The sequence below is a fragment of the Coregonus lavaretus genome, assembly GCF_964263955.1.
Source record: "Coregonus lavaretus genome assembly, chromosome: 16".
NCBI classification, from domain to species: Eukaryota; Metazoa; Chordata; class Actinopteri; order Salmoniformes; family Salmonidae; genus Coregonus; species Coregonus lavaretus.
This window is the reverse complement of record NC_140003.1, coordinates 22,033,149-22,058,345: the sequence shown is the minus strand read 5'-3', so window position 1 is coordinate 22,058,345 and position 25,197 is coordinate 22,033,149. Positions and strand designations below refer to the sequence as shown.

At 42.4% G+C, this 25,197-nt stretch overlaps 1 protein-coding gene across 1 annotated transcript in view; it reads right to left on the bottom strand.

Moving 5' to 3' along the window:
* LOC311144057 (voltage-gated delayed rectifier potassium channel KCNH8-like) overlaps nucleotides 1-25,197 on the bottom strand; it is a gene marked incomplete at its 3' end in the record, with an annotated part of 201,314 nt that overhangs the window by 43,993 nt on the left and 132,124 nt on the right. Inside the window, exons 2-7 of the mRNA XM_084179997.1 lie at nucleotides 19,403-19,636; nucleotides 13,518-13,652; nucleotides 11,215-11,354; nucleotides 9,973-10,228; nucleotides 8,878-9,035; nucleotides 6,795-6,999 (exon numbers count right to left, since the gene is read on the bottom strand). Coding sequence (XP_084036123.1) covers nucleotides 6,795-6,999; nucleotides 8,878-9,035; nucleotides 9,973-10,228; nucleotides 11,215-11,354; nucleotides 13,518-13,652; nucleotides 19,403-19,636 — 1,128 coding nt within the window. The remainder of the gene's footprint in view (nucleotides 1-6,794; nucleotides 7,000-8,877; nucleotides 9,036-9,972; nucleotides 10,229-11,214; nucleotides 11,355-13,517; nucleotides 13,653-19,402; nucleotides 19,637-25,197) is intronic.

Here is a 25,197-nt window from a genome sequence, read left to right as displayed (position 1 = left end):
GAAAGAAAATGTATGTTTGACAGTCTCCCACTTAAAGAAAACACTGCAAAATGAAATATTTTTGTCTCAAATAAATTTAGCAATCTCGTATCACTACAGTTTAATATGAAACTGGTCCAACTTGCTTTTATACTGAGCTGGGACAAGCCAAACCTCTGCCAACCCAAACGTGAAATAAACCGTAATCATCCGAATTAATTAAAGATCAGTCTGACCTTGCATTAGCGTTTGAAAGGGACCCTAATCCCTCATTCTGAACCAACTAAATCTGACAGCTCAGGAATGGCTGTGGCTACCACCAACATCAACTCCCAAAACGTACCAACTTACTCGCCAATCAAGCTTTGAATAGTACAGGCTCAATCAACTTACAGTAATTGCAACCGATCAGGAATGGCTGTGGGTACCCTCAAAATCAAATCATAAACTTTAGCATAGAAACTCACCCATCATTTAAGCCTTCAACCAGGAAATGCCTGTAAAACCAATGACAGTCTCTGAACCAGTTGGGTTCATGGTGCTTGAGTCCTGGGGCTGGGCTAAAGATAGGCAGCAAGCCTGGCTGTAACACTCTGGGGTACAGTGCCTTTGGAAAGTATTCAGACCCCTTGACTTTTTCCACATTTTGTTACGTTACAGCCTTTTTCTAAAATTGATTTTTTTTTAAACATTTAAATCCTCAGCAATCTACACACAATACCCCATAATGACAAAGGGAAAAATTGAGGTCAGGTGCATCATGTTTCCATTGATCATCCTTGAGATGTTTTTTTTATTTTTTATTACTATCTACACCTTATGGACAGAGTTAATTTTACAATAATTCTATTATATATATATATATTTTTTTTTTTTGCTCCTGAACTTCTTCTACTCTCAACCTCTCCGATCATTTTCATGATGTCCATCCGGTTTGCTTCTATATGCCATATCTTTCTAACTGTGCTCTTCCCAAAAGCTCCCAACATACAACCTATATACTTATTATGGACACAGTATGCTTACATTATTAGCTATCTTTGTTATTATTTGTTGTTATTTGTTATTAGTCCCATCCTTCAACTCTATTCAATACCTCCCATCTATCTCTTAACACCATCCATATAGGATTTCTATTTGCCATATATATTTCAACCGTACTGTGATGTTTTACAAGAGTTCTGAACCTTTCTATTCTCATTGCTTCTAAAGATTGTGAATTAAAAATAAACATTTTTGCTAAAAGTATTATTATATTATTGATTGATTGATTGACTATGACTTTTCAGATCACCCAGTAATGCTATCTGCAAGGTTAGCTCCAGGTATATATTGCAATCCTTTAGCCATTCCTGGACCTGTGTCCAAAAACAAGCTACAAATGGACAGAACCAAAACAAATGATCTAATGATTCTGTCTCTTCACAGCAAAATCTGCAGAGCTGGGAAGATTGTATCCCCCATATAAATAACATTCTATTGGTAGCAAGAATTGTATATAGTAATTTAAATTGAAAGATTCAAATTTTTGAATCCGGTGTCGTTTTGCGTGTCAGTTCATAAACACTATGCCATGGGATCGGTACGTCAAAGATCTCTTCCCAACTATTTTGCAATCTATATGGGACGGCTGTCAATCCTTTGGTCCTTAAGTGAAACTGATATACTTTTTTATTTATCACAGTTTTCCTTAACCAATTATGTTCTTTAATGCAAGGCCGACAGACAAGTTCCTTACTTTCTCCCCCTTCCACTTTCCTCTTCCACTTTTGCGGTAAGGCTGCAATTATTTGGTTGTAATTTTGGGTAGAGCAGACATTTCCATATGTTTTTGTTAGCTGCATGTGCGACATAACTCCCCCAGTCCTACCGATGATATCATTTACGAAGATTATACCTTTTTTAAACATTCTGTCAAAAAATAAAGGTTTTTTGTCAATTAGTATATTTGAATTTAACCACAATATTTGTTGCATTATTTGTTCTGTCGTTTCTGGAGGATTAAATTGAAATTGCAACCAACTTTCTATGGCTTGTTTTAGAAATAGTGATATTTGGGAGATTATTTCCTTTTCAAATAACTGCAAATGAGTTGTTGTAATCTGAATAAAGGGAAAAAGGCCTTTCTTGAACATTGGGTGAGACAATCTTACTAATTTGCTTGAGAACCAGTTCGGGTTTAAGTATAACTTTTGTGTGACTGAAGCTTTTAGTGATAGGTCTATCCTTGAGATGTTTCTACAAATTGATTGGACATGATTTGGAAAGGCACACACATGTCTATATACAGTTGAAGTCGGAAGTTTACATTCACTTAGGTTGGAGTCATTAAAACTTGTTTTTCAACCACTCCACAAACTTCTTGTTAACAGACTATAGTTTTGGCAAGTCGGTTAGGACATCTACTTTGTGCATGACACAAGTCATTTTTCCAACAATTGTTTACAGACAGATTATTTAACTTATAATTCACTGTATCACAATTCCAGTGCCTCAGAAGTTTACATACACTAAGTTGACTTGTTGCCTTTAAACAGCTTGGACAATTCCAGAAAATGATGTCATGGCTTTAGAAGCTTCTGATAGGCTAATTGACATCATTTGAGTCAATTGGAGGTGTACCTGTGGATGTATTTCAAGGCCTACCTTCAAACTCAGTGCCTCTTTGCTTGACATCATGGGAAAATCAAAAGAAATCAGCCAAGACCTCAGAAAAAGAATTGTAGACCTCCACAAGTCTGGTTCATCCTTAGGAGCAATTTCCAAATGCCTGACGGTACCACGTTCATCTGTACAAACAATAGTGCACAAGTATAAACACCATGGGACCACGCAGCCGTCATACCGCTCAGGAAGGAGACGCGTTCTGTCTCCTAGAGATGAACGTACTTTGGTGCGAAAAGTGCAAATCAATCCCAGAACAGCAAAGCACCTTGTGAAGATGCTGGAAGAAACAGGTACAAAAGTATCTATATCCACAGTAAAACGAGTCATATATCGACAGAACCTGAAAGGCCGCTCAGCAAGGAAGAAGCCACTGCTCCAAAACCACCATAAAAAAGCCAGAAAACGGTTTGCAACTGCACATTGGGACAAAGATCGTACTTTTTGGAGAAATGTCCTCTGGTCTGATGAAACAAAAATAGAACTGTTTGGCCATAATGACCATCGTTATGTTTGGAGGAAAAAGGGGGTTGCTTGCAAGTCGAACAACACCATCCCAACCATGAAGCACGGGGGTGGCATTATCATGCTGTGGGGGTGCTTTGCTGCAGGAGGGACTGGCACTTCACAAAATGGATGGCATCATGAGGAAGGAAAATTATGTGGATATATTGTAGCAACATCTCAAGACATCAGTCAGGAAGTTAAAGCTTGGTTGCAAATGGGTCTTCCAAATGGACAATGACCCCAAGCATCCTTCCAAAGTTGTGGCAAAATGGCTTAAGGACAACAAAGTCAAGGTATTGGAGTAGCCATCACAAAGCCCTGACCTCAATCCTATAGAAAATGTGTGGGCAGAACTGAAAAAGCGTGTGGGAGCAAGGAGGCCTACAAACCTGACTCAGTTACACCAGCTCTGTCAGGAGCAATGGGCCAAAATTCACCCAACTTATTGTGGGAAGCTTATGGAAGGCTACCCGAAACGTTTGACCCAAGTTAAACAATTTAAAGGCAATGCTACCAAATACTAATTGAGTGTATGTAAACTTCTGACCCACTGGGAATGTGATGAAAGAAATAAAAGCTGAACTAAATCATTCTCTCTACTATTATTCTGACATTTCACATTCTTAAAATAAAGTGGTGATCCTAACTGACCTAAGACAGGGAATTTTTAAGAGGATTAAATGTCAGGAATTGTGAAAAACTGAGTTGAAATATATTTGGCTAAGGTGTATGTAAACTTCCGACTTCAACTGTACCTACACGTACGCTACGGTCACAAGACGCAGGCCTCCTTATTGTCCCTACAATTTCTAAGCAAACAGCTGGAGGCAGGGCTTTCTCCTATAGAGCTACATTTTTATGGAATGGTCTGCCTATCCATGTAAGAGACGTAGACTCGGTCTTGAGTCTTTAAGTCTTTACTGAAGACTCATCTCTTCAGTAGGTCCTATGATTGAGTGTAGTCTGGCCCAGGGGTGCGAAGGTGAACGGCAAGGCACTGGAGCGACGAACCACCCTTGTTGTCTCTGCCTGGCCGGCTCCCCTCTCTCCACTGGGATTCTCTGCCTCTGACCCTATTACGGGGGCTGAGTCACTGGCTTACTAGTGCTCTTCCATGCTGTCCCTAGGAGGGGTGCGTCAATTGAGTGGGTTGAGTTACAGACGTCATCTTCCTGTCAGGTTTTGCGTCCCCCTTGGGCTCGTGCGGTGGAGGAGATCTTCATGGGCTTTGTCTCAGGGTAGTAAGTTGGTGGTCTGTTGATATCCCTCTAGTGGTGTGGGGGCTGTGCTTTGGCAAAGTGGGTGGGGTTATCTTTGGAAGTATGCTTGGGGTCATTGTCCATTTGGAAGACCCATTTGCGACCAAGCTTTAACTTCCTGACTGATGTCTTGAGATGTTGCTTCAATATATCCACATAATTTTCCTTCCTCATGATGCCATCTATTTTGTGAAGTGCACCAGTCCCTCCTGCAGCAAAGCACCCCCACAGCATGATGCTGCCACCCCCGTTCTTCACGGTTGGGATGGTGTTCTTCGGCTTGCAAGCGACCCCCTTTTTCTTCCAAACATAACGATGGTCATTATGGCCAAACAGTTCTATTTTTGTTTCATCAGACCAGAGGACATTTCTCCAAAAAGTACGATCTTCGTCCCCATGTGCAGTTGCAAACCGTAGTCTGGCTTTTTTATGGCGGTTTGGAGCAGTGGCTTCTTCCTTGCTGAGCGGCCTTTCAGGTTATGTCAATATAGGACTTGTTTTACTGTGGATATAGATACTTATGTACCTGTTTCCTCCAGCATCTTCACAAGTCCTTTGCTGTTGTTCTGGGATTGTCTCTAGGAGACATAACACGTCTCCTTCCTGAGCTGTATGATGGCTGCGTGGTCCCATGGTGTTTATACTTGCATACTATTGTTTGTACAGATGAACGTGGTACCGTCAGGCGTTTGGAAATTGCTCCCAAGGATGAACCAGACTTGTGGAGGTCTACAATTTTTTTTCTGAGGTCTTGGCTGATTTCTTTAGATTTTCCCATGATGTCAAGCAAAGAGGCACTGAGTTTGAAGGTAGGCCTTGAAATACATCCACAGGTACACCTCCAATTGACTCAAATGATGTCAATTAGCCTGTCAGAAGCTTCTAAAGCCATGACATCATTTTCTGGAATTTTCCAAGCTGTTTATAGGCACTGTGAACTTAGTGTATGTAAACTTCTGACCCACTGGAATTGTGATACAGTGAATTATAAGTTAAATAATCTGTCTGTAAACAATTGTTGGAAAAATTACTTGTGTCATGCACAAAGTAGATGTCCTAACATACTTGCCAAAACTATAGTTTGTTAACAAGAAATGTGTGGAGTGGTTGAAAAACGAGTTTTAATGACTCCAACCTAAGTGTATGTAAACTTCCGACTTCAACTGTATTTGTGCGTGCATGCATGGGTGTGTGTTCGTCATCAAGCCGGATGTGTGTGTCTTTTTCTGCAGTTTTCCATTGAGTGATGCGTGTAGAATATCAACGAGGTTTTGCCTTATTAAAATCATTAATTGTATTTATAATGACTACTATAAGGGAGACTGATCATCCATGACAGCATAACTGCTGTTTCTTGATCAAATCTTAGGCTAAAATGATTAAACACATCATTTTGCAACAGCCAGACGCGTTAGAAGTCCTGAATTGAATGTAGTTACATCATGATTACAGTCATTGCACAGAAGGTCTAGTAGGACCCATATGTGTTATTTTATTAATTAATGTTATATTATTATTAGGGCTGTCAAATGATTAAAATTTTTAATCAAATTAATCAGAATTTTCAGTGGATTAATCATGATTAATCACTATTTGCAATTACACCTGAATCCTAACCATTTTTTTTCTGAAATGCATACCAAAAGATAAATAACAGGACACAGATACATAATTTTCATATTATGTCTGTTTATTAACACAGCCAAATAATGGTGTTTTAAATCAAGCTGAAACATACTACACACCATAATATTTGTCTTTGGCTGTGGCTCTTGACGGTGGCTTATAGAATGAGTCTTGAGACGCCACTTGCAAAACATCAAGGAAACCTGAGTCTTCTACAATGCTAATGGGTCTACAATCCTTTGCGATCCATTTTGCTATTGTGTTGGTCAAATTATCTGAGGTTGATTTTGTTAATTGCCTGCAAACATTCAGCGTGGTCTGGCGCAAACCACTTGCTGAATCTGACGGCCCAGCAAACGCATGTTTGGCGTTGACATGGTACTTCAAGCTTGAACAGCTCCGGTGAAATTGAAACTCCTTCTTACAAATCTTGCAAATAACCTTGTACTTGTTAACTGTACCATCATCATTCTTTTTATATTTGAATCCGTCAATAGGCCCACTTTGCTCACCTTGCTCCATCTCGCCTCTAGCTCCCAACCACTTTCCTGACCTGAATAATTTGTCACACTGCGCATGCGTGAAATGCGTTTAAAAAATTGACGTAATTAACAGCAAACAACTAATTAACGTCGTTAACGCGCTATTTTTGACAGCCCTAATTATTATACAACTGAATGCCTGTGATGCTGCATCTTGGCTCCCTTGAAAAACAGATTACAATCTCAATGTGCAATGTAGACATCCATGTGTACTGACCAATGTCCCAGGAGTTGGGGCTGTTTTCAATCTCTCTGCGTCCGATGAAGTACCAGACGCAGGCCATCCAGTGGGCCAGCAGGGCGAACATGGACATGAGCAGGGTGAGTACTACAGCACTGTACTGGGAGTAACGCTCAAGCTTCTGTAGCAGCCTCAGCAGGCGCAGCAACCGCACTGTCTTCAGCAGGTGGACCCCAAAGTACTGTAGAAACACAGACACATAGATACAGACACACATCTCGGGTCAGAAGGTAAAGAGGAAAGTTAGATTTTCAGTACTGTTGGATCTCTGTGGAAAGCAGTGTTTGATGAAAAGTGACATCATAGGTGTCAGTTCTCCTGCAGCTGCAACCCACAGAGCTCCTTGGTTATAGTTCTCTAGGGAACTGACTGGCCCATACAGTGGGGAGAACAAGTATTTGATACACTGCCGATTTTGCAGGTTTTCCTACTTACAAAGCATGTAGAGGTCTGTAGTTTTTATCATAGGTACACGTCAACTGTGAGAGACGGAATCTAAAACAAAAATCCAGAAAATCACATTGTATGATTTTTAAGTAATTAATTTGCATTTTATTGCATGACATAAGTATTTGATCACCTACCAACCAGTAAGAATTCCGGCTCTCACAGACCTGTTAGTTTTTCTTTAAGAAGCCCCCCTGTTCTCCACTCATTACCTGTATTAACTGCACCTGTTTGAACTCGTTACCTGTATAAAAGACACCTGTCCACACACTCAATCAAACAGACTCCAACCTCTCCACAATTGCCAAGACCAGAGAGCTGTGTAAGGACATCACGGATAAAATTGTAGACCTGCATAAGGCTGGGATGGGCTACAGGACAATAGGCAAGCAGCTTGGTGAGAAGGCAACAACTGTTGGCGCAATTATTAGAAAATGTCAGAAGTTCAAGATGATGGTCAATCACCCTCGGTCTGGGGCTCCATACAAGATCTCACCTCGTGGGGCATCAATGATCATGAGGAAGGTGAGTGATCAGCCCAGAACTACACGGCAGGACCTGGTCAATGACCTGAAGAGAGCTAGGACCACAGTCTCAAAGAAAACCATTAGTAACACACTACGCCGTCATGGATTTAAATCCTGAGGGCACGCAAGGTCTCTCTGCTCAAGCCAGCGCATGTCCAGGCCCGTCTGAAGTTTGCCAATGACCATCTGGATGATCCAAAGGAGGAATGGGAGAAGGTCATGTGGTCTGATGAGACAAAAATATAGCTTTTTGGTCTAAACTCCACTCGCCGTGTTTGGAGGAAGAAGAAGGATGAGTACAACCCCAAGTCCACCATCCCAACCGTGAAGCATGGAGGTGGAAACATCATTCTTTGGGGATGCTTTTCTGCAAAGGGGACAGGACGACTGCACCGTATTGAGGGGAGGATGGATGGGGCCATGTATCGCGAGATCTTGGCCAACAACCTCCTTCCCTCAGTAAGAGCATTGAAGATGGGTCATGACTGGGTCTTCCAGCATGACAACGACCCGAAACACACAGCCAGGGCAACTAAGGAGTGGCTCCGTAAGAAGCATCTCAAGGTCCTGGAGTGGCATAGCCAGTCTCCAGACCTGAACCCAATAGAAAATATTTGGAGGGAGCTGAAAGTCCGTATTGCCCAGCGACAGCCCCGAAACCTGAAGGATCTGGAGAAGGTATGGAGGAGTGGGCCAAAATCCCTGCTGCAGTGTGTGCAAACCTGGTCAAGACCTACAGGAAACGTATGATCTCTGTAATTGCAAACAAAGGTTTCTGTACCAAATATTAAGTTTTGCTTTTCTGATGTATCAAATACTTATGTCATGCAATAAAATGCAAATGAATTACTTAGAAATCATATAATGTGATTTTCTGGATTCCGTCTCTCACAGTTGAAGTGTACCTATGATAAAAATTACAGACCTCTACATGCTTTGTAAGTAGGAAAACCTGCAAAATCGGCAGTGTATCAAATACTTGTTCTCCCCACTGTACATCCCCATACAACCATTAGACCAACCAAAGTCAAAATCTATTACTTTTCAATATCCACAGTCCCACACACACCCTGACATCCACTCACCACGCTGACGTTGAAGGCATAGAGCAGGTCAAAGGGCAAGGCAGCGATGAGGTCAACAAACAGCCAGGTGGTGACGTAGTGCACACATATGGAGCGAGCATCGTACACCACCTGGCCCGACGTGCTCACAAAGGTCGTCCGAAAGTTCAATGCAATATCTGCACAACGACAAGAATACAGGATTTAATTACAATTAATTTCTTATTAACAAATGAATGAATGAATGAATAGCTGAGACAAATAGCACATTGTTGATGGTTCATACTGTATAAGTTCATTGCTATAGATAGCGTGGCTTTATTGACTTACATGGCTTTTATGTTAAAAGGGTAAATTGACAATTGAGTGAAATGGTCCATAGGTGTTTTGTATAATTAAATGACTGCAGATGAATGCATTCACGTAGGCTTTTTATTTGTTAAAAACAATTGAGAGAAATGGTCCATTGCATGTGGTTCATATATAATTTGACTAGAGATGTATCGCTAACACTGCAGTTAGTGAACTTTTATGATGCCCATCTGTCTGCTAAGGAGAGAGAGAGAGAGAGAGAGAGACGATGGGCAGAGTTTTCAACATGGGCCGGTAATACAATGAACTAATAAGTGTTAATTACCATTAACTTTCATTCAAGAAAATTACTGTATTTATTCTCCCACAATGAATATACTAAGTACCTGTAGGCAATAGAATTAGTGTTGGAAGAAATTAAGGCAAACATCAACTCAATGAATGTCAGGGGGAGTCTGTGGAGGCTTGAGTGCACACAGTGTGTTAATGTATTTGTGTAGAGGAAGTTACCCAGCCATAGGTAAATGCAGTCGACTGAGTGACATAGAATGGCACTATCATAATGTCTTTAAATAGGGACGAGCAGTCACTGCACCTGCTTTAACATCTGCTAATCTGTGTACACGACAAATAAACTTTGTTTAGATTTTTATTTGATTTAGAATAGTGTTGAAAGAATGTTATATAATGCTAGACTAATAGATGCAATAGAAAATGTTAGATATTATGAGAATATCAAAATAATGTTAGAATATTGTTACCATAATGTTAGAATAACTTTAGCTATATTCCTTGTCTCCTTACCCAGCATGAAGAGGATCTCCACTAGAATGTCACTCACACTGGGGGGGCTGCGGGGGGCGGAGCTCCCTTCATCCCGCCCCCCCACCACAGTGAAACACACATTATAGGGCACCGTGACTGCCACATAGAAGGTAGCCAGCAGGATTAGCCAATCCCAGCCTGCCTTGAAGGTCCCGTAGTGGAGCAGGATGAATCGGGACTTCTGAATGGCTGCCACCTTGTACTCTGGGATGGGCGGTTTGTCCCCAAACATGTTCTGGAGGGGTGAGGAGAAAGATAGGCACGTCAATAACAGGATTTTCATGACAACATGACCTAAGCAGGAAAAACTCCAGGTTCTGGTTTGTTCTAGTTCTAGCCCATAGAATAGGAAAAACTCCAGGTTCTGGTTTGTTCTAGTTCTAGCCCATAGAATAGGAAAAACTCCAGGTTCTGGTTTGTTCTAGTTCTAGCCCATAGAATAGTAAGGAGTAGTTCTCTCTTTTGAAAACGACTGCATGTCTACATGGACAGAAATATGAACGCAATCCTATTTTCACCAAAGTCAAAGAGAACCTGCTCAGCTCAGTCAGTCAGAACCTTCTCAGTCAACCTTCATCCCATCTGTACCCTTCAGTAAACATTATTTATTAGTGTATTTCAGCAAACTCAGTTTAATCCTGGAATGAAAACTCAGCAACATGACTATCATTGTAAATCCTGTGAACTTGACCCTGGGCTTTGGACTGAAGACACTGTACACTGTGGGTTGGATGGGCATGGTCTGAAGCTACAAGGTTAATCTATTCGATATCTATGTGTTGTTCAGGATTGTCCTCAAAGCAGGCTTACTCAATGTCATTGTAGCGCTCCTTGAGATGTGGCTGGACATTTAGCTGTCAAGGCAAGGCGTGTGCGTGTACAGATGTAGGATCTTAATTTGATCACTCTTTTGTTGATGAGAACTTTCCTGTACAGCAAAAAATGCAAACTTGTAGTCTATTCAAGGTTTCAAAAGGCTTCTAACGTTTGTAATTTCCACTTTAAAATGTCAGACTTGATTTACCCTAATTATTTTCCATTAATTATAATCCACATAATAATTCACATTTCCTGTTGCTGCAGGATTATTTTCCTGCTGTAGCAAACTGGCTCAAATTAAGATCCTACATCTGTATGTGTGTGTGTTTGTGTTTGTTTGTGTGTGTGTGTGTGTGTGTGTGCGCGCACGTGTGTGTGTGTGTGTGACTCAGGGCAACTCACGTTGTTGAGCTTGATCTTGCTTTTGTCCTGTTTCTGCAGGTGTCCAGACAGGTGGTAGAGTACGGCCCGGCTGCGTCTGCGGTTGGTGTTGAAGCCTGGGGGACGGGTGACCTTGTGCACTTCCAGACCTGTCTCCTCATCTGGGGACAGAGAGAATGTCGTTGAATTCATGAATCCTTTAATGAATTATTTTGTATACATTTTATTTTATTTGACACATTTAACCTGTTAAACGCTGAGCGGTTGTTTTGGGCCCTGAACAGGGCTCTGTGAGTTTGGGGGGTCACCCCCAAAAGAAGATTAATCAGAAAATAGAAAGTGACATATCATTTGAAAGCTACAGGCCTTGGCAATGTCATAAGAAGTTTGAAGCTTCACCACCTGTCTGTGTCTTATTTCCAAAAAACAAACTCCATAACTTGAAAGCCCTGATTGGTAGGGTCATTTTAAGATGATATGCTTGAAAATCCGTGCAGCTATTTTGGCACAGTGACTCACTACCCAAACCAGACACAACTGGTTTCATGTGGCCAAGAGACGTCATGTTCCAAGTTGAAACCCCGACTAGCCAGGGGCTCTAAGTGACCGCTTATGTCGCTTATGCCTGGAGCCGGCCCTGAGGACACCTGTACTGCCACGAGGGTCCACACAAAATGTAATGTTCTCATTCCCTAGAGTAGTAGATAGGGATTGTATGGAAATGTCAAAACTATTTTCAGAGTTTAAACCAACCAGACAGAATAGCCAAGTCTCCCTCCCTCCCTCCCTCCCTCCCTCCCTCCCTCCCTCCAGTGTTACACACTAATTCTTATAACAGTGTAAAACATGTATGCTGATGAAGCTCTTTAAAGGTTACAGTCATTACATCTTCGTGATAAATCACTGAACAAAAAACATGAACACCTCTCTCTCTCCCTCCATCCCTCCCTCTATCCCTTCCTCCATGCCTATTTGTCAACTCTATCTCCCATGGTGTCATTTCACTCTGTAATTCACAGTGAAAAAATGTAATAATCCTGTGTGGTGTCTGGGTCAAAACTGAAGCTGAAAAAAGCAGAATAAAGCTGTGTCCTCTGTAGCCAAATAAGATTTGCATCATAACAGTCACAGAGAGTGGCAATGTCAGAGTTTCTCTCTTTCCCTGTCTCTGTGTCTCTCTTTCATTTTAGTCATTTAGCAGACGCTCTTATCCAGAGCGACTTACAGTTAGTGAGTGCATACATAATATTATTTTTTCATACTGGCCCCCCGTGGGAATCAAACCCACAACCCTGGCGTTGCAAACGGCATGCTCTACCAACTGAGCTACATCCCTGCCGGCCATTCCCTCCCCTACCCTGGACGAATTGTGCGCCGCCCAATGGGTCTCCCGGTCACGGCCTGCTACGACAGAGCCTGGATTCGAACCAGGATCTCTAGTGGCACAGCTAGCACTGCGATGCAGTGCCTTAGACCACTGCGCCACTCTTTCCCTGTCTCTGGCTCTCTCTCTCTGTTTCTCTCTGTCTCTCTCTCTTTCCCTGTCTCTGTCTCTCTCTCGCTCTGTTTCTCTCTGTCTCTCTCTCTTTCCCTGTCTCTGTCTCTCTCTCGCTCTGTTTCTCTCTGTCTCTCTCTCTTTCCCTGTCTCTGTCTCTCTCTCTGTTTCTCTCTGTCTCTCTCTCTTTCCCTGTCTCTGTCTCTCTCTCGCTCTGTTTCTCTCTGTCTCTGTCTCTCTCTCGCTCTGTTTCTCTCTCTCTCTCTCTCTCTCTCTCTCTCTCTCTCTCTCTCTCTCTCTCTCTCTCTCTCTGTCTTTCTCTCTTTCTCTCACTCTCTATCTCGTCTCTCTACTCCCTCCCAAATTAACCCAGGTTAATTCTGACTTTAACCCATGTTAACTCAGAATCTAAGTCAAGTTAATTCAGAGTCTAACCCAGGTTAAATCAGCCTCCACCCCAATTTTAACTCACCAGTCTCTAACCCAGGTTAACTTAGCTTCTAACCCAGGGTAACTCACCAGTCTCTGGGAATTGCTCTGGGTCCTGGTCTGTCTGGGTCTTGGTCTAACCCAGGGTAACTCACCAGTCTCTGGGCTTTGCTCTGGGTCCTGGTCTAACCCAGGGTAACTCACCAGTCTCTGGGCCTTGCTCTGGGTCCTGGTCTAACCCAGGGTAACTCACCAGTCTCTGGGCTTTGCTCTGGGTCCTGGTCTAACCCAGGGTAACTCACCAGTCTCTGGGCTTTGCTCTGGGTCCTGGTCTAACCCAGGGTAACTCACCAGTCTCTAGGCCTTGCTCTGGGTCCTCGTCTAACCCAGGGTAACTCACCAGTCTCTGGGCCTTGCTCTGGGTCCTGGTCCTTCTTGTTGTCAGTGATGTCCTTGTGGGACACCAGAAACAGCACCACCTCTCCCTTCTCATTCTTAATTGGCACGATGTCCAGCAGACACCAGAACTGGGTACCTGGAACACAGAGAGACAGAGATCAGAGACACATACTGGTAGGAAGAGACAGTGAATCAGTTAAATATTTATAGTGGCAGATTGGTACAAAAACAGATACATATAAGGATGATACTGATAATGATGTACACACACACACATCATTTTAATACACACTCCATTCCTCTAGCTAATCAGATCGTCTCCAGCTGTCTACAGAAATTTGAAAAGCTCCTGCCATCCCACTGCCTCCCTATAAAACCCAGCGAACACGCTGATTTAAATTGGAAATATAGAAAAGCTATTTATACTGAATGCTCTAGTCCTAATATGTTACAATATCAGCAAAACCCAGAAAACAACATCTCACTACCTCACTTTATGTGTAGTGTTTGTGTGTGTGCCTTACATTCTGCACCCTGAGTCAAAGCCCAGAGCTCCTCTTTTAGAGAGATATTACTGATGAGATAGAGAGAGTTGCATGCAGGATGTCTTTATTTAATAAAAGCTTTTTCATTTTAGGAAGCGTAGCTCTAATTTGGTCATTCAGAAAGTGAAATGAGCTTGGCATGAAAACAAATAAGCTAAAAAAAACAAATGTACAGCTTTATCTGAGATTGGTCACGAAGCGGACTGGAGAAATAGTTTGCTATTCTCTATTCAATTGATGTCATCCATACTGTATTCATGTACATCCACACAGCACTTCAATCATCCTTTCTTTATCATACTGTATGGAGTGTTGTGCCTGGCAGTGAGAGATGTGTGGCATGCTATATCCTCCCAGTTGTTTGGCAGGCAGGTAGGAGAGTGATAGAAGAGATAATGTGTAGAGGTGTGATGTGAGAAGAGACGGACCCAGGTCATACAGGTCTGTGAGTCTCTCTCCTCACACTGTGACCCGACTACAGATCACGGTTACACTTAATACACCCAACTCTCAGCCAAGGTGAAGGGTTTGACATTGTCTGAAAGCTGTGGTTAAAAACAGGTGTTGATGATGATGGTGATGACGATGATGATGACAACAATGATGGTGATGAAGAAAATGATTATGAAGATTAATATTATTTAATTTGACTAATCAATCTCCATCAACTATATGAAGGAGCATGAATGTGCTGGCAGGCAATATCCAACCTGTTATGATAAGCACAACATTGAGAGTATATTGAGCACCACAGCGTTCAGCATGGATGAGAAGCAGACCTACCAGAAGCACACAGCTGTCCATACACCGATTACATCCTCTACGGACTGAAACCACAGGGAATAACTATTCTCCTTGAATCTAACACAACTGGTCCCTACACTACAAAACCAACTGGCTCACAATACATCCACGTGTACCATGATTTCATTTGATTTGATGCCTCACTAAGTGAATGTGAGGGTTTCTAATCAAATGCGATCAGCAACACTTAACAGCCATCATGAATCTGTGTCTTTGTAGATTTGAACAAGTCAGACCTTTCAGTGCTTCAACTGCCTGAAGAAGACAGATATAGTCGAAACACATTGCGTGCACCATAGCCAATGCATTTGTACCCAATTCATTTGTTTTCTGAGGTTTTGGTTTAGAGTGTATTCATGGTTTAAATCAGATTACACGTGGCAACTTCTATACATTTTATTTATTTTCTTGTATTTTTATATATTTCATACCACTCCACCTGTCTGTCAGTGCTACAACTGGAACATCAAAAACAAGCTTGACAAAGTCATATAACAGTGTGACATGGTGGTGGACATGTTGTGGTTGTTCATAAATGGATATGATCAAGATAAAAGAGCCTCATATTCATAGAGACAGAGTCCTATTACATGGCTGTTATGGTTAACACTGTGTTCTCTTTGTCTCAATTGGGTGTATATTTAGATGAAAGCTGGATTACATGGTGTTCAACATACTGTGTGAATATGGACATGAACTAAAGGATGAGGGACAAGGCTTAAAGAGATTCTCTGGTACTTTTGTAAAAAAAATTGTCAGTAGTTCTGAAAGTAGCTTCACGAGTCAAAAGTGGTCCCCGAAAATTGCACACTACGTCAAATATGTGCAGATACAGTATGTGCACCACGTCATTGCTTTCTCTCTCTCTCGCTCTGCTGAGTGTGTATCTTGCTAGCTGTCACTCAAATGGCGAGGGGCTGAAACTCATTGTCTGAAATTCAAATTGCTAGGGGGCTAGCCCACGTGGGAGAAAATGTAGGTAAAATGGTGCTGCACAGATTCTAGAAAACAGTTGCTTTCAAACTAGGAATTTCGTGGCTAATTGAGATAAGACAGTAATTCTGCTTATAGATTATGCATGTATGAACTACACATTAACACATCCAGCCCAAAGTGGGAGGTTTAAAAAATACTTACTAGTCACCAAAGTTCCGAAGCATGTCTTTAATAACCCTTGAATTGTTCTGGAGGCTCAGGTTGTGTTGTGTTAATACATGGGGATACAGGAGGGATGTGAGAACACAAGCATACACTCTCACACACATGTACACACACACACACAAACGCTTCTTCAGTTTTTATATGATCTCTTCATCTTTAAACGCTTTCAGTCCCAGGCCTTAATGAAGGAACTCACAAAACTTTACTAAATGTGTTTATTATTTTATTTCCCTGCCCCAGAAGGCTGTAAAATGCAAATGTATGCATATGCAGGGCCAATAATGCTTGAATCAATTTGTATTTGGTATTTGCTGTGCTTCTCTTTGTTCAAGGCTTATATCTTCCAGTAACAGCCGTCTAGCTCTCTACCCAGCCAAGCTAGCCTTCTACCTTTCTCGTCTAAAACCACTCGGTCTTCTCTTCAATGTCAGTTTTGTCCTTTTGTCCTTCTCCTCAAATATTATCTCTGCTATGGACCAGTTCCTTCTTGCCTCGATCTGTCTCATCAATCTCTCCCACTGGGCACAGACGTCAGTTCATTGCCTAGTTTTGATTTACATTTGGTTGAGTTGTCAACTAACGTGAATTCAGTGTGAAATCAACAAAAGATGTCACCATGTCATTGGATGTCATCACAGACATAGTGTTTTCCTTGATGGCCAAAAAGCTTAATTTTAGACTCATCTGACCAGAGTACCTTCTTCCATATGTTTGAGGAGTCTCCCACATGGCTTTTGGCGAACACCAAACGTGTTTGCTTATTTTTTTCTTAAAGCAATGGCTTTTTTTCTGGCCACTCTTCCGTAAAGCCCAGCTCTGTGGAGTGTGCGGCTTAAAGTGGTCCAATGGACAGATACTCCAATCTCTGCTGTGGAGCTTTGCAGCTCCTTCAGGGTTATCTTTAGTCTCTTTGTTGCCTCTCTGATTAATGCCCTCCTTGCCTGGTCCGTGAGTTTTAGTGTGCGGCCCTCTCTTGCCAAGGTTGTTGTGGTGCCATATTCTTTCAATTTTTTTATAATGGATTTAATGGTGCGCCGTGAGATGTTCAAAGTTTCTGATATGTTTTTATAACCCCACCCTGATCTGTACTTCTCCACAACTTTTTCCCTGACCTGTTTGGAGAGCTCCTTGGTCTTCTTGGTGCTGCTTGAATGGTGGTGCCCCTTGCTTAGTGGTGTTGCAGACTCTGAGGCCTTTCAGAACAGGTGTATATATACTGAGATCATGTGACAGATCATGTGACACTTAGATTGCACACAGGTGGACTTTATTTAACTACTTATGTGACTTCTGAAGGTAATTGGTTGCACCAGATCTTACTTAGGGGCTTCATAGCAAAGGGGGTGAATACATGTGCACGCACCACTTTTCCGTTATTTATTTTTTGCATTTTTTGAAACAAGTTATTTTTTTCATTTCACTTCACCAATTTGGACTATTTTGTGTATGTCCATTACATGAAATCCAAATAAAAATCCATTCCCAGTCTGAGGTTCTGAGTGCTCTGGAGCAGGTTTTCATCAAGGATCTCTCTGTACTTTGCTCTGTTCATCTTTCCCTTGATCCTGACTAGTCTCCCAGTCACTGCCGCTGAAAAACATCCCCACAGCATGATGCTGCAACCACCATGCTTCACCGTAGGGATGGTGCCAGGTTTCCTCCAGACGTGACGCTTGGCATTCAGGCCAAAGAGTTCAATGTTGGTTTCATCAGACCAGAGAATCTTGTTTCTCATGGTCTGAGAGTCCTTTAGGTGCCTTTTGGCAAACTCCAAGCGGGCTGTCATGTGCCTTTTACTGAGGAGTGGCTTCCGTCTGGCCACTACCATAAAGGCCTGATTGGTGGAGTGCTGCAGAGATGGTTGTCCTTCTGGAAGGTTCTCCCATCTCCACATAGGAACTCTGGCGCTCTGTCAGATCAAGGCCCTTCTCCCCTGTTTGCTCAGTTTGGCAGGGCGGCCAGCTCTAGGAAGAGTCTTAGTGGTTCCAAACTTCTTCCATTTAAGAATGATGGAGGCCACTGTGTTCTTGGGGACCTTCAATACTGCATAATTTTTTTGGTACCCTTCCCCAGATCTGTGCCTCGACCCAATCCTGTCTCGGAGCTCAACTGACAATTCCTTCGACCTCATGGCTTGGTTTTTGCTCTGACATGCACTGTCAACTGTGGGACCTTATATAGACAGGTGTGTGCCTTTCAAAATCATGTCCAATCAATTGAATTTACCACAGGTGGACTCCAATCAAGTTGTAGAAACATCTCAAGGAAGATCAATGGAAACAAGATGCACCTGAGCTCAATTTTGAGTCTCATAGCAAAGGGTCTGAATACTTGTGTAAATAACATATTTCTGTTTAATTTTTTTTATACATTTGCAAAAATTTATAAAAACCTGTTTTCGCTTTGTCATTATGGGGTATTGTGTGTAGATTGACGAGGACATTTATTTAATTTTATCCATTTTAGAATAAGGCTGTAACATAACAAAATGTGGAAAAAGTAAAGGGGTCTCAATACTTTCTGAATGCCCTGTATCCTCCTACTTTGAAGGGGTAAGCAGGGTAGGCTTTAGTCTAGACGATACTATCTGTCAATCAGGGCTGTGTATGTAAATATATTTCCTTTTTTATCAACACGCCCACACGATCAGACTGAACATTTAAATGGCAAAAGGAGGCTCAGGGAAATCATTTTGAAATAAACACACATAGTGATTTATTAGACATAGAGTGATGATTTAAAAATAAAATGTAAAAGACTGCCTGGGGGCTTTAATCGCCGTTTATACCTGGTTCTAACAAGTGTCCTTTTTTCCTGATCCACATTCTGATTTATACCCACATTTTTTGGCAGGTTTAGATGATTAAAAGATGCATTGTGATCTGATTACCATCAGATCTTCCTGACCACCTCTGGAGGTAGTCAGATGTGTTGTGTCTGGATATCTTACAAGTGTAGACGGATCTGGACAGTGAAACCATTTAAATCATCATTATTCCACCCGCTAAAATAATTGACAGGTGTCACCATTGACTTATGGCATCAATATGTGTCTTAAAATAAATAAATACATATAATAATTTGCATACATGGAGGGACCATGATATTTGGTCACAATGCGGACACAGTGGACAGATAAGAGAAATTTTACTACCATGTGTAGATGCAATGGCTACAATGTGGGCACAATCATAATGTGGATAAGATCAGGACAAGAACGCATGCTAGCACCAGGTATAAACGAGGCTTGAGTCTGTAGAACACCAGCTCGGTCTCTCTGTCTCTCTGGGTGGTCTGAAATGGCCCCCTATTTCCTATGTAGTGCACTAGTTTTGACCAGAGCCCTAGGGGCACCCCCTGTCTCTGAGTCTCTCACCTCCCTTCTTGTAGAACAGCAGCTCACTCTTAAATTCCCCCCTGTCGTCCAACGCCCCCTGGATCTTCGCCGTCAGCTGGTCGCTGGTCTCTGGCCCGTACAGGAAATGACACGCGCAGCTCTTCTGCATCAGTTCGGCGCGGGCGTAGCCGGTCAGCTCACAGAAGCCATCAGAACAGTAGACTATGGGGTAGAGGGACTGTACCTGGGCGTTACCCAGGACAAAATTACTGTCTGTAGTAGAGGGGGGAGAGAGAGGGAGGGGAGGAATAGAGGAAGGGAGAGGGAGGTCGAGGGAGAGAGAGGTGAAGAGGGAAGGAGAAAGAAGAGAGAGTGGGGGTTATAAAACTGAGAAGATGACACAAGGGACATGTTGTATAGCTCTGAAATGATTCATTATCAGCCCGGCTCATCTGAGTTTCAGGTTCATTTTCATTCCAACAACTTTTGTCTTCGTAAGTAGCAGGGAATCATCAGCCTCGTATTGGGACATCATTGTGCTCCAGGAAAACCAAGAGAAAGAGCTGTGGCAGCAACCCATAACTACAGACAGACTGAGTAAGAGAGACATGAGGGGATGGCCCAATATACTGTAGACAGACATGCCAAAATGTCCTGTTCTCTCATTAGAGTTTCATGTAAAAGCCAGAACAGATTTGGTTTTCTGTCACTAACAATGCCTCATGCGGGGACAAACATGCTCCGACTTGAACCTCCATTTGTTGTGTTGATGTGTCTGGTCTCTTATTGTGGAGATGCGGGAGAGGGAGTGTGTGCGTGTGTGTGTGTGTGTTTCTCTGTCTTTGTATCTGTGAGTGTGTGTGTGTGTATGTCTAGTTTCACGCTCTGAATCCTGTGTGCCTGTCTCTTTGGGTGTGTGTGTTAGGTTGAATAGAACATTTGATCTGTCCCTTCTCTATTCTAGTCACCTTTTCAATTGGAGCCCGCGGCAATCGAGATGGACAAATATTCCCCTTGAGTGTTTATTGCTTTCTGCCCGGTTATTCATATTGATCCATCAATCGCAGTGCTCCTCTGGGAGCTGCTTGTGTAAATATTTCATGGTGTAATGGTTCTGGAGGGGAGATTGCTGTGTTCTGCTGTGTACTCTATGTGCTGTGTAGATGGTAGATGTTCGATGGAGGCACTCAGTTGATTTGACTGCTGTAATGAAGTGTGGGGAGAAGACTTACTAACTGTAAGTCACTCTGGATAAGAGCGTCTGCTAAATGACTAAAAATGTTTTTAAAAATGTAAAATTGAATCAAATCACTGAGACATGAACATAAATAGGATGTCAACACACCAGACTATGTGTGGGAAGGGGGTGATGATGAATGTATGTGTATGGAGATGGAGAGAGAGTGCGTGTGTGTGTGTGTGTGTGTGTGTGTGTGAGAGAGAGTTTGTGCGTGTGTGTGTGAGAGGGACTGAGCAAGATCGAGAGCGAGAAAAAGGAGATGGAAAGTTGCACAGTCAGCTAGATAGTCAAAAACTGGAGAGAGGGAGGCATAGTGGACAGTAAAGCATAGCTGGCAGCTCTGATCTGTTGGAGCCAATGAGGTTAGCCCATCCCTCAGTGTAAGCCGGTTGGGGTTGTGTGGTCTCCTCATATCTCCCAGGGTGCATCCAAAATGACACCCTAGAGTGCACTACTTTTGATGTATAGGGGAGGGGAAAAGTAGTCCACTATACAGATAATAGGGTGCCATTTGGGCTCAGTGTGGTTGGAGCATTAGGCCTATATGGGCTGCCTGGGCTAAGACTCCCTGGGGGCACACTGAACACTCACAGCCTCTGGAGGACAGCCAGATGGCCCTCAATGATTTAGCCAGCACAGTACAACACTGATCAGGCAACAAGTCTGTACATGGGAGAGAGAGAGAAACTGTGTGTGTGTGTGTGTGTGTACACATTTGAGTGTGTAGGGGTAAGTGGAACTGACAGTGATTTAACTACTTTGCAGATATGAAACAAACAAACAATCATAATATCAGTCAAAAATATAAAATTCCCAGTTTATGCTACAAGACCAACTTTATAAGAGGTTTTAAAAATAGGTTCTATTTGACTCATCATTCAATGACATACACTAAGGCATTGTTGGCAGAATAGATGGAGGCAGTTCAATGCATGATTAATATAATTCACCAATATATTTCTTGGTAGTCCAAAAAATATTGCAATCAGGTTGTAAATCACAGCTGGCCTGGTACATTGTTTGCTGCCTCCATTCGGGATGCACTGTTTCAGTTTCAATGACTCAATACTTTGGACAAAAACTGAAAAATGTAACTAAGGCTGGGAATGTCAATACAATCAAACTAGCAAGGGCAATGATCACAAGTCAGGCATAACGTAGCTAATAGGCTAGCGTATCTATTTATGTAGCAAGCTAAAAACCCGGAGCCTAACGTTAGCTAGATAGCTAGCTAGCTAGGTGCTAGTAGGATGTCATGTCATGCCATTGGAGGAGTGGGTGAGTGACTGACCTTTTCCCCTCATATTGTTTTTCGGTGGCTATACACAGCTAGAGATGCAGGTGTCATTTGGTTAGCTAGCAAGAACTTCAATGACTGTTATCCAGTTAGCATATATTTTGCGTTCGCAAATTTATTTACTCAGATTTCAGAGCACTGATGAATTTACGAACATGCAACACCTGCTGAATATGACCGGTGTCAGTAAACGTAGGCAAAAAAAGTAATAGTTAATCACGAACGCTCTAGATAACATGTAAACAGCCTAACCAGCTCTGCTACGGCGAGTAAAATGGTCAGAGTGAGGTGTTCTCTCATTTGTGTCTGGAAGTAGCTAGCTAGCAAGCTATCCAACTTTAGCCAGTTAGCTTGGGTGCTTGGTTGGGACAAGCATGCATTGGCAGGCAAGCTGCAGAAGGACGTTTATCAGTGCAATTTTGACGGCCAACCAGCTGAAAAAGTTTGAGAGGGTTTATCTGTCACGCCCTGGTCTTGAGAGCCCGGTTTTCTTTGGTTGGTTTGGTCAGGGTGTGAATTTCTATGTATAGATTCTATGTTTTCTAGATCTATGTTGGCCGGGTGTGGTTCCCAATCAGAGGCAGCTGTCGATCGTTGTCTCTGATTGGGGATCATACTTAGGTAGCCATTTTGCCTACCTATGTTGTGGGATCTTTACTCTTGTTTGGCTTGTTTGTGTGTAGCCATTGTGAGCTTCACGTTACGTTGCTTTTGTTGTTTTTCGTGTGTTAACTTAGTGAATAAACATGTATGCATTCCACGCTGCACCTTGGTCCAATCCTGTACTCAACGAACGTGACATTATCTAATGTTCCTTCGTTAGATTTTAGCTCATCTTGCTCTGGCTAGCAGTAGTTGTTGATCTTGTTGTTATTGATGTGCATAACTGAAGGAGAGAGATTCTACCTTTTCATGGTTGTTTGATCAATAGGACTGTGAAGTTCCCAAATGTAAGAGGACTCCCGTGGTGTTTACATATTTGCAGAAATCCATTCAGGTGTATTTTGTGACATTTGGCGAATGCATTCTAATGATCTAAAGTTGCGCTGTTGCAACTGCCTGTAAACACACAGTCCAGTTCAAAGTGATTGATGGCAGGCCCATGTGGAAAATGTATTGTTTGTATAAAGGCCTACTGTAGCTCTGATTGGCTATAGCGCACCAGTCTGTGTAGACTCTGGTCTTGGACAAGACAGATGTTTTTATTAGGTTTTAATTACTGCAGTACCTATTAATTGTCCAAACGCAAGGCCGCTTTCCCACTCTATATTGCTATAGAATTTTCACAAATGCCTTACCATACGTCATTCCCAAACACTCTAAGAATTTATGAAAATGTGAAAATGACCATATCTAAGTGCTCGCTTATCAGAAAAAGTGTCACATTCTTCCTGGGGGTGTATATGAACAGATTTTAAGAAGATTTCATGTTGCTAAAATGCCGTCAGTTCCACTTTAAGTACTGTTCAAAGTGATCAGCCCGTCAGGGATCAGCCTACTCATCAGTCAATGAGGAAATACATTGCGTTCTCTTAATCATTCTCTTAATCGTTTCCTGGAAAGCTTCCAATTCTCTTCTCACTTCCTTGAAAGCTCATATAACATCTCCTGCTGGTTCAATTCTTCTGGTTCCATTCACTAACTGATGGACGACTGCACAGGAATCAGCTACCTGAGTTTATTGCTAAACAATATATTTCCTTCTTCCAGTGGACAACCTGTGGGTCACAATGTCAACAACATAGCGATACTATGCTATGCTACACTAACATTAATGGCAACTAGGAGAGACCAAAGATTATCTATTATATTGACAAGATAGCAGAGTAACCGTTTTAACAATAGAAATACATGTCCTTAATGACTAATTAAGACATTGGTTTCTTTATAAACAATCAGCGTCTACTTGTTTACTTTGATTACGTTTTACAGTTCCCATATTAAAAAGCCAGACCTGCTGATTACATTGATCATCGTCCAGATCTCTCTCTTTTTCTTTCTCTCCTGCTTTTCTCTCTTTCTGATGCCCCCCCCTCTCTTTCTATCTTTGTCTATTTTTATCTACCTCTATCTCTGTTTCTCTCGCCCCCTCTTTCTATCCCTCTCTCCCTCCCCTCTCTCTCCCCCTTTCTCTCACTCCCTCCCCCTCTCCCTCCATCCCCCTCTCTCTATCTCTCTTCATCTCGCTTGTTCTCTCTACCTCTCCCCCTCTCTCCCTTTCTCTCTAACTCTCCCCTCTCTCTCTCTACCTCTCCCCTCTCGCTCTCTACCCCTCTCTCTCTCTCTCTCCTCATTACAGACACCTTCGTGTGACAGAGGTTCAGACATGGCTGTACTGGAGTAATTGATGTCTCTAACGTTCCCTGTGATACCGCTCACTGCTCTCTCTCTCCTCTTTACAGACACCTTAGTGTGACAGAGGTTCAGACATGGCTGTACTGGAGTAATTGATGTCTCTAATGTTCCCTGTGATACCGCTCACTGCTCTGTCTCTCCTCTTTATAGACACCTTAGTCTTATAGAGGTTTCAGATATGGCTGTACTGGAGTAATTGATGTCTCTAACGTTCCCTGTGATACCGCTCACTGCTCTGTCTCTCCTCTTTACAGACACCTTAGTGTGACAGAGGTTCAGACATGGCTGTACTGGAGTAATTGGTGTCTCTAACGTTCCCTGTCATACCACTCACTGCTCTGTCTCTCCTCTTTTTGTTCTTGTCTTTTTTTTTCATGAGGGTCTTGTCTCTTACTGTTAGTTCTGAGGGACATGGGAGTTGAGTCACTGTGTGAACTGTCCCTTTTCACTATGCAGAGTGCAAATGAAGCACAATAGTTCAGTGGTCCAGCTATGCCAGAGACTCTGAGCCACCTGTGATGAAACCCATGTTTGTTGGAAAATGTTGTCTATCCCTACTTTGCAATTTGCCTGTACATCCCGAATCAAAGAACCTGCATCTTGTTATTTGTCAGAGCTCCCTTTGCTCTTTGATATAAAGATTGGAGTAGAAGGCCGTTACATCTAAGAGTTGGCTCCTGTGTACAGCCAATCTCTGTGTTTATGTAACCCTAGTCAGGCAGCATTCACCACCTAACCCTGAGGCAAGCCAAGGCCATAATATGAATGTCAATGAGAAAAGCCACCATCCCCAATCTCATCAAATTGTAAATTGAGCGATCCACTTGTGCTCTGGGCAACTGTTGACTGGATGAATGAATACGTATGAACAGTAGCGCCAGTGCAGCGCGGCTCTGAGGTGCTCCTGGCAACAGCCCCCTTAGTATTGTCCAGGCTCTTAAA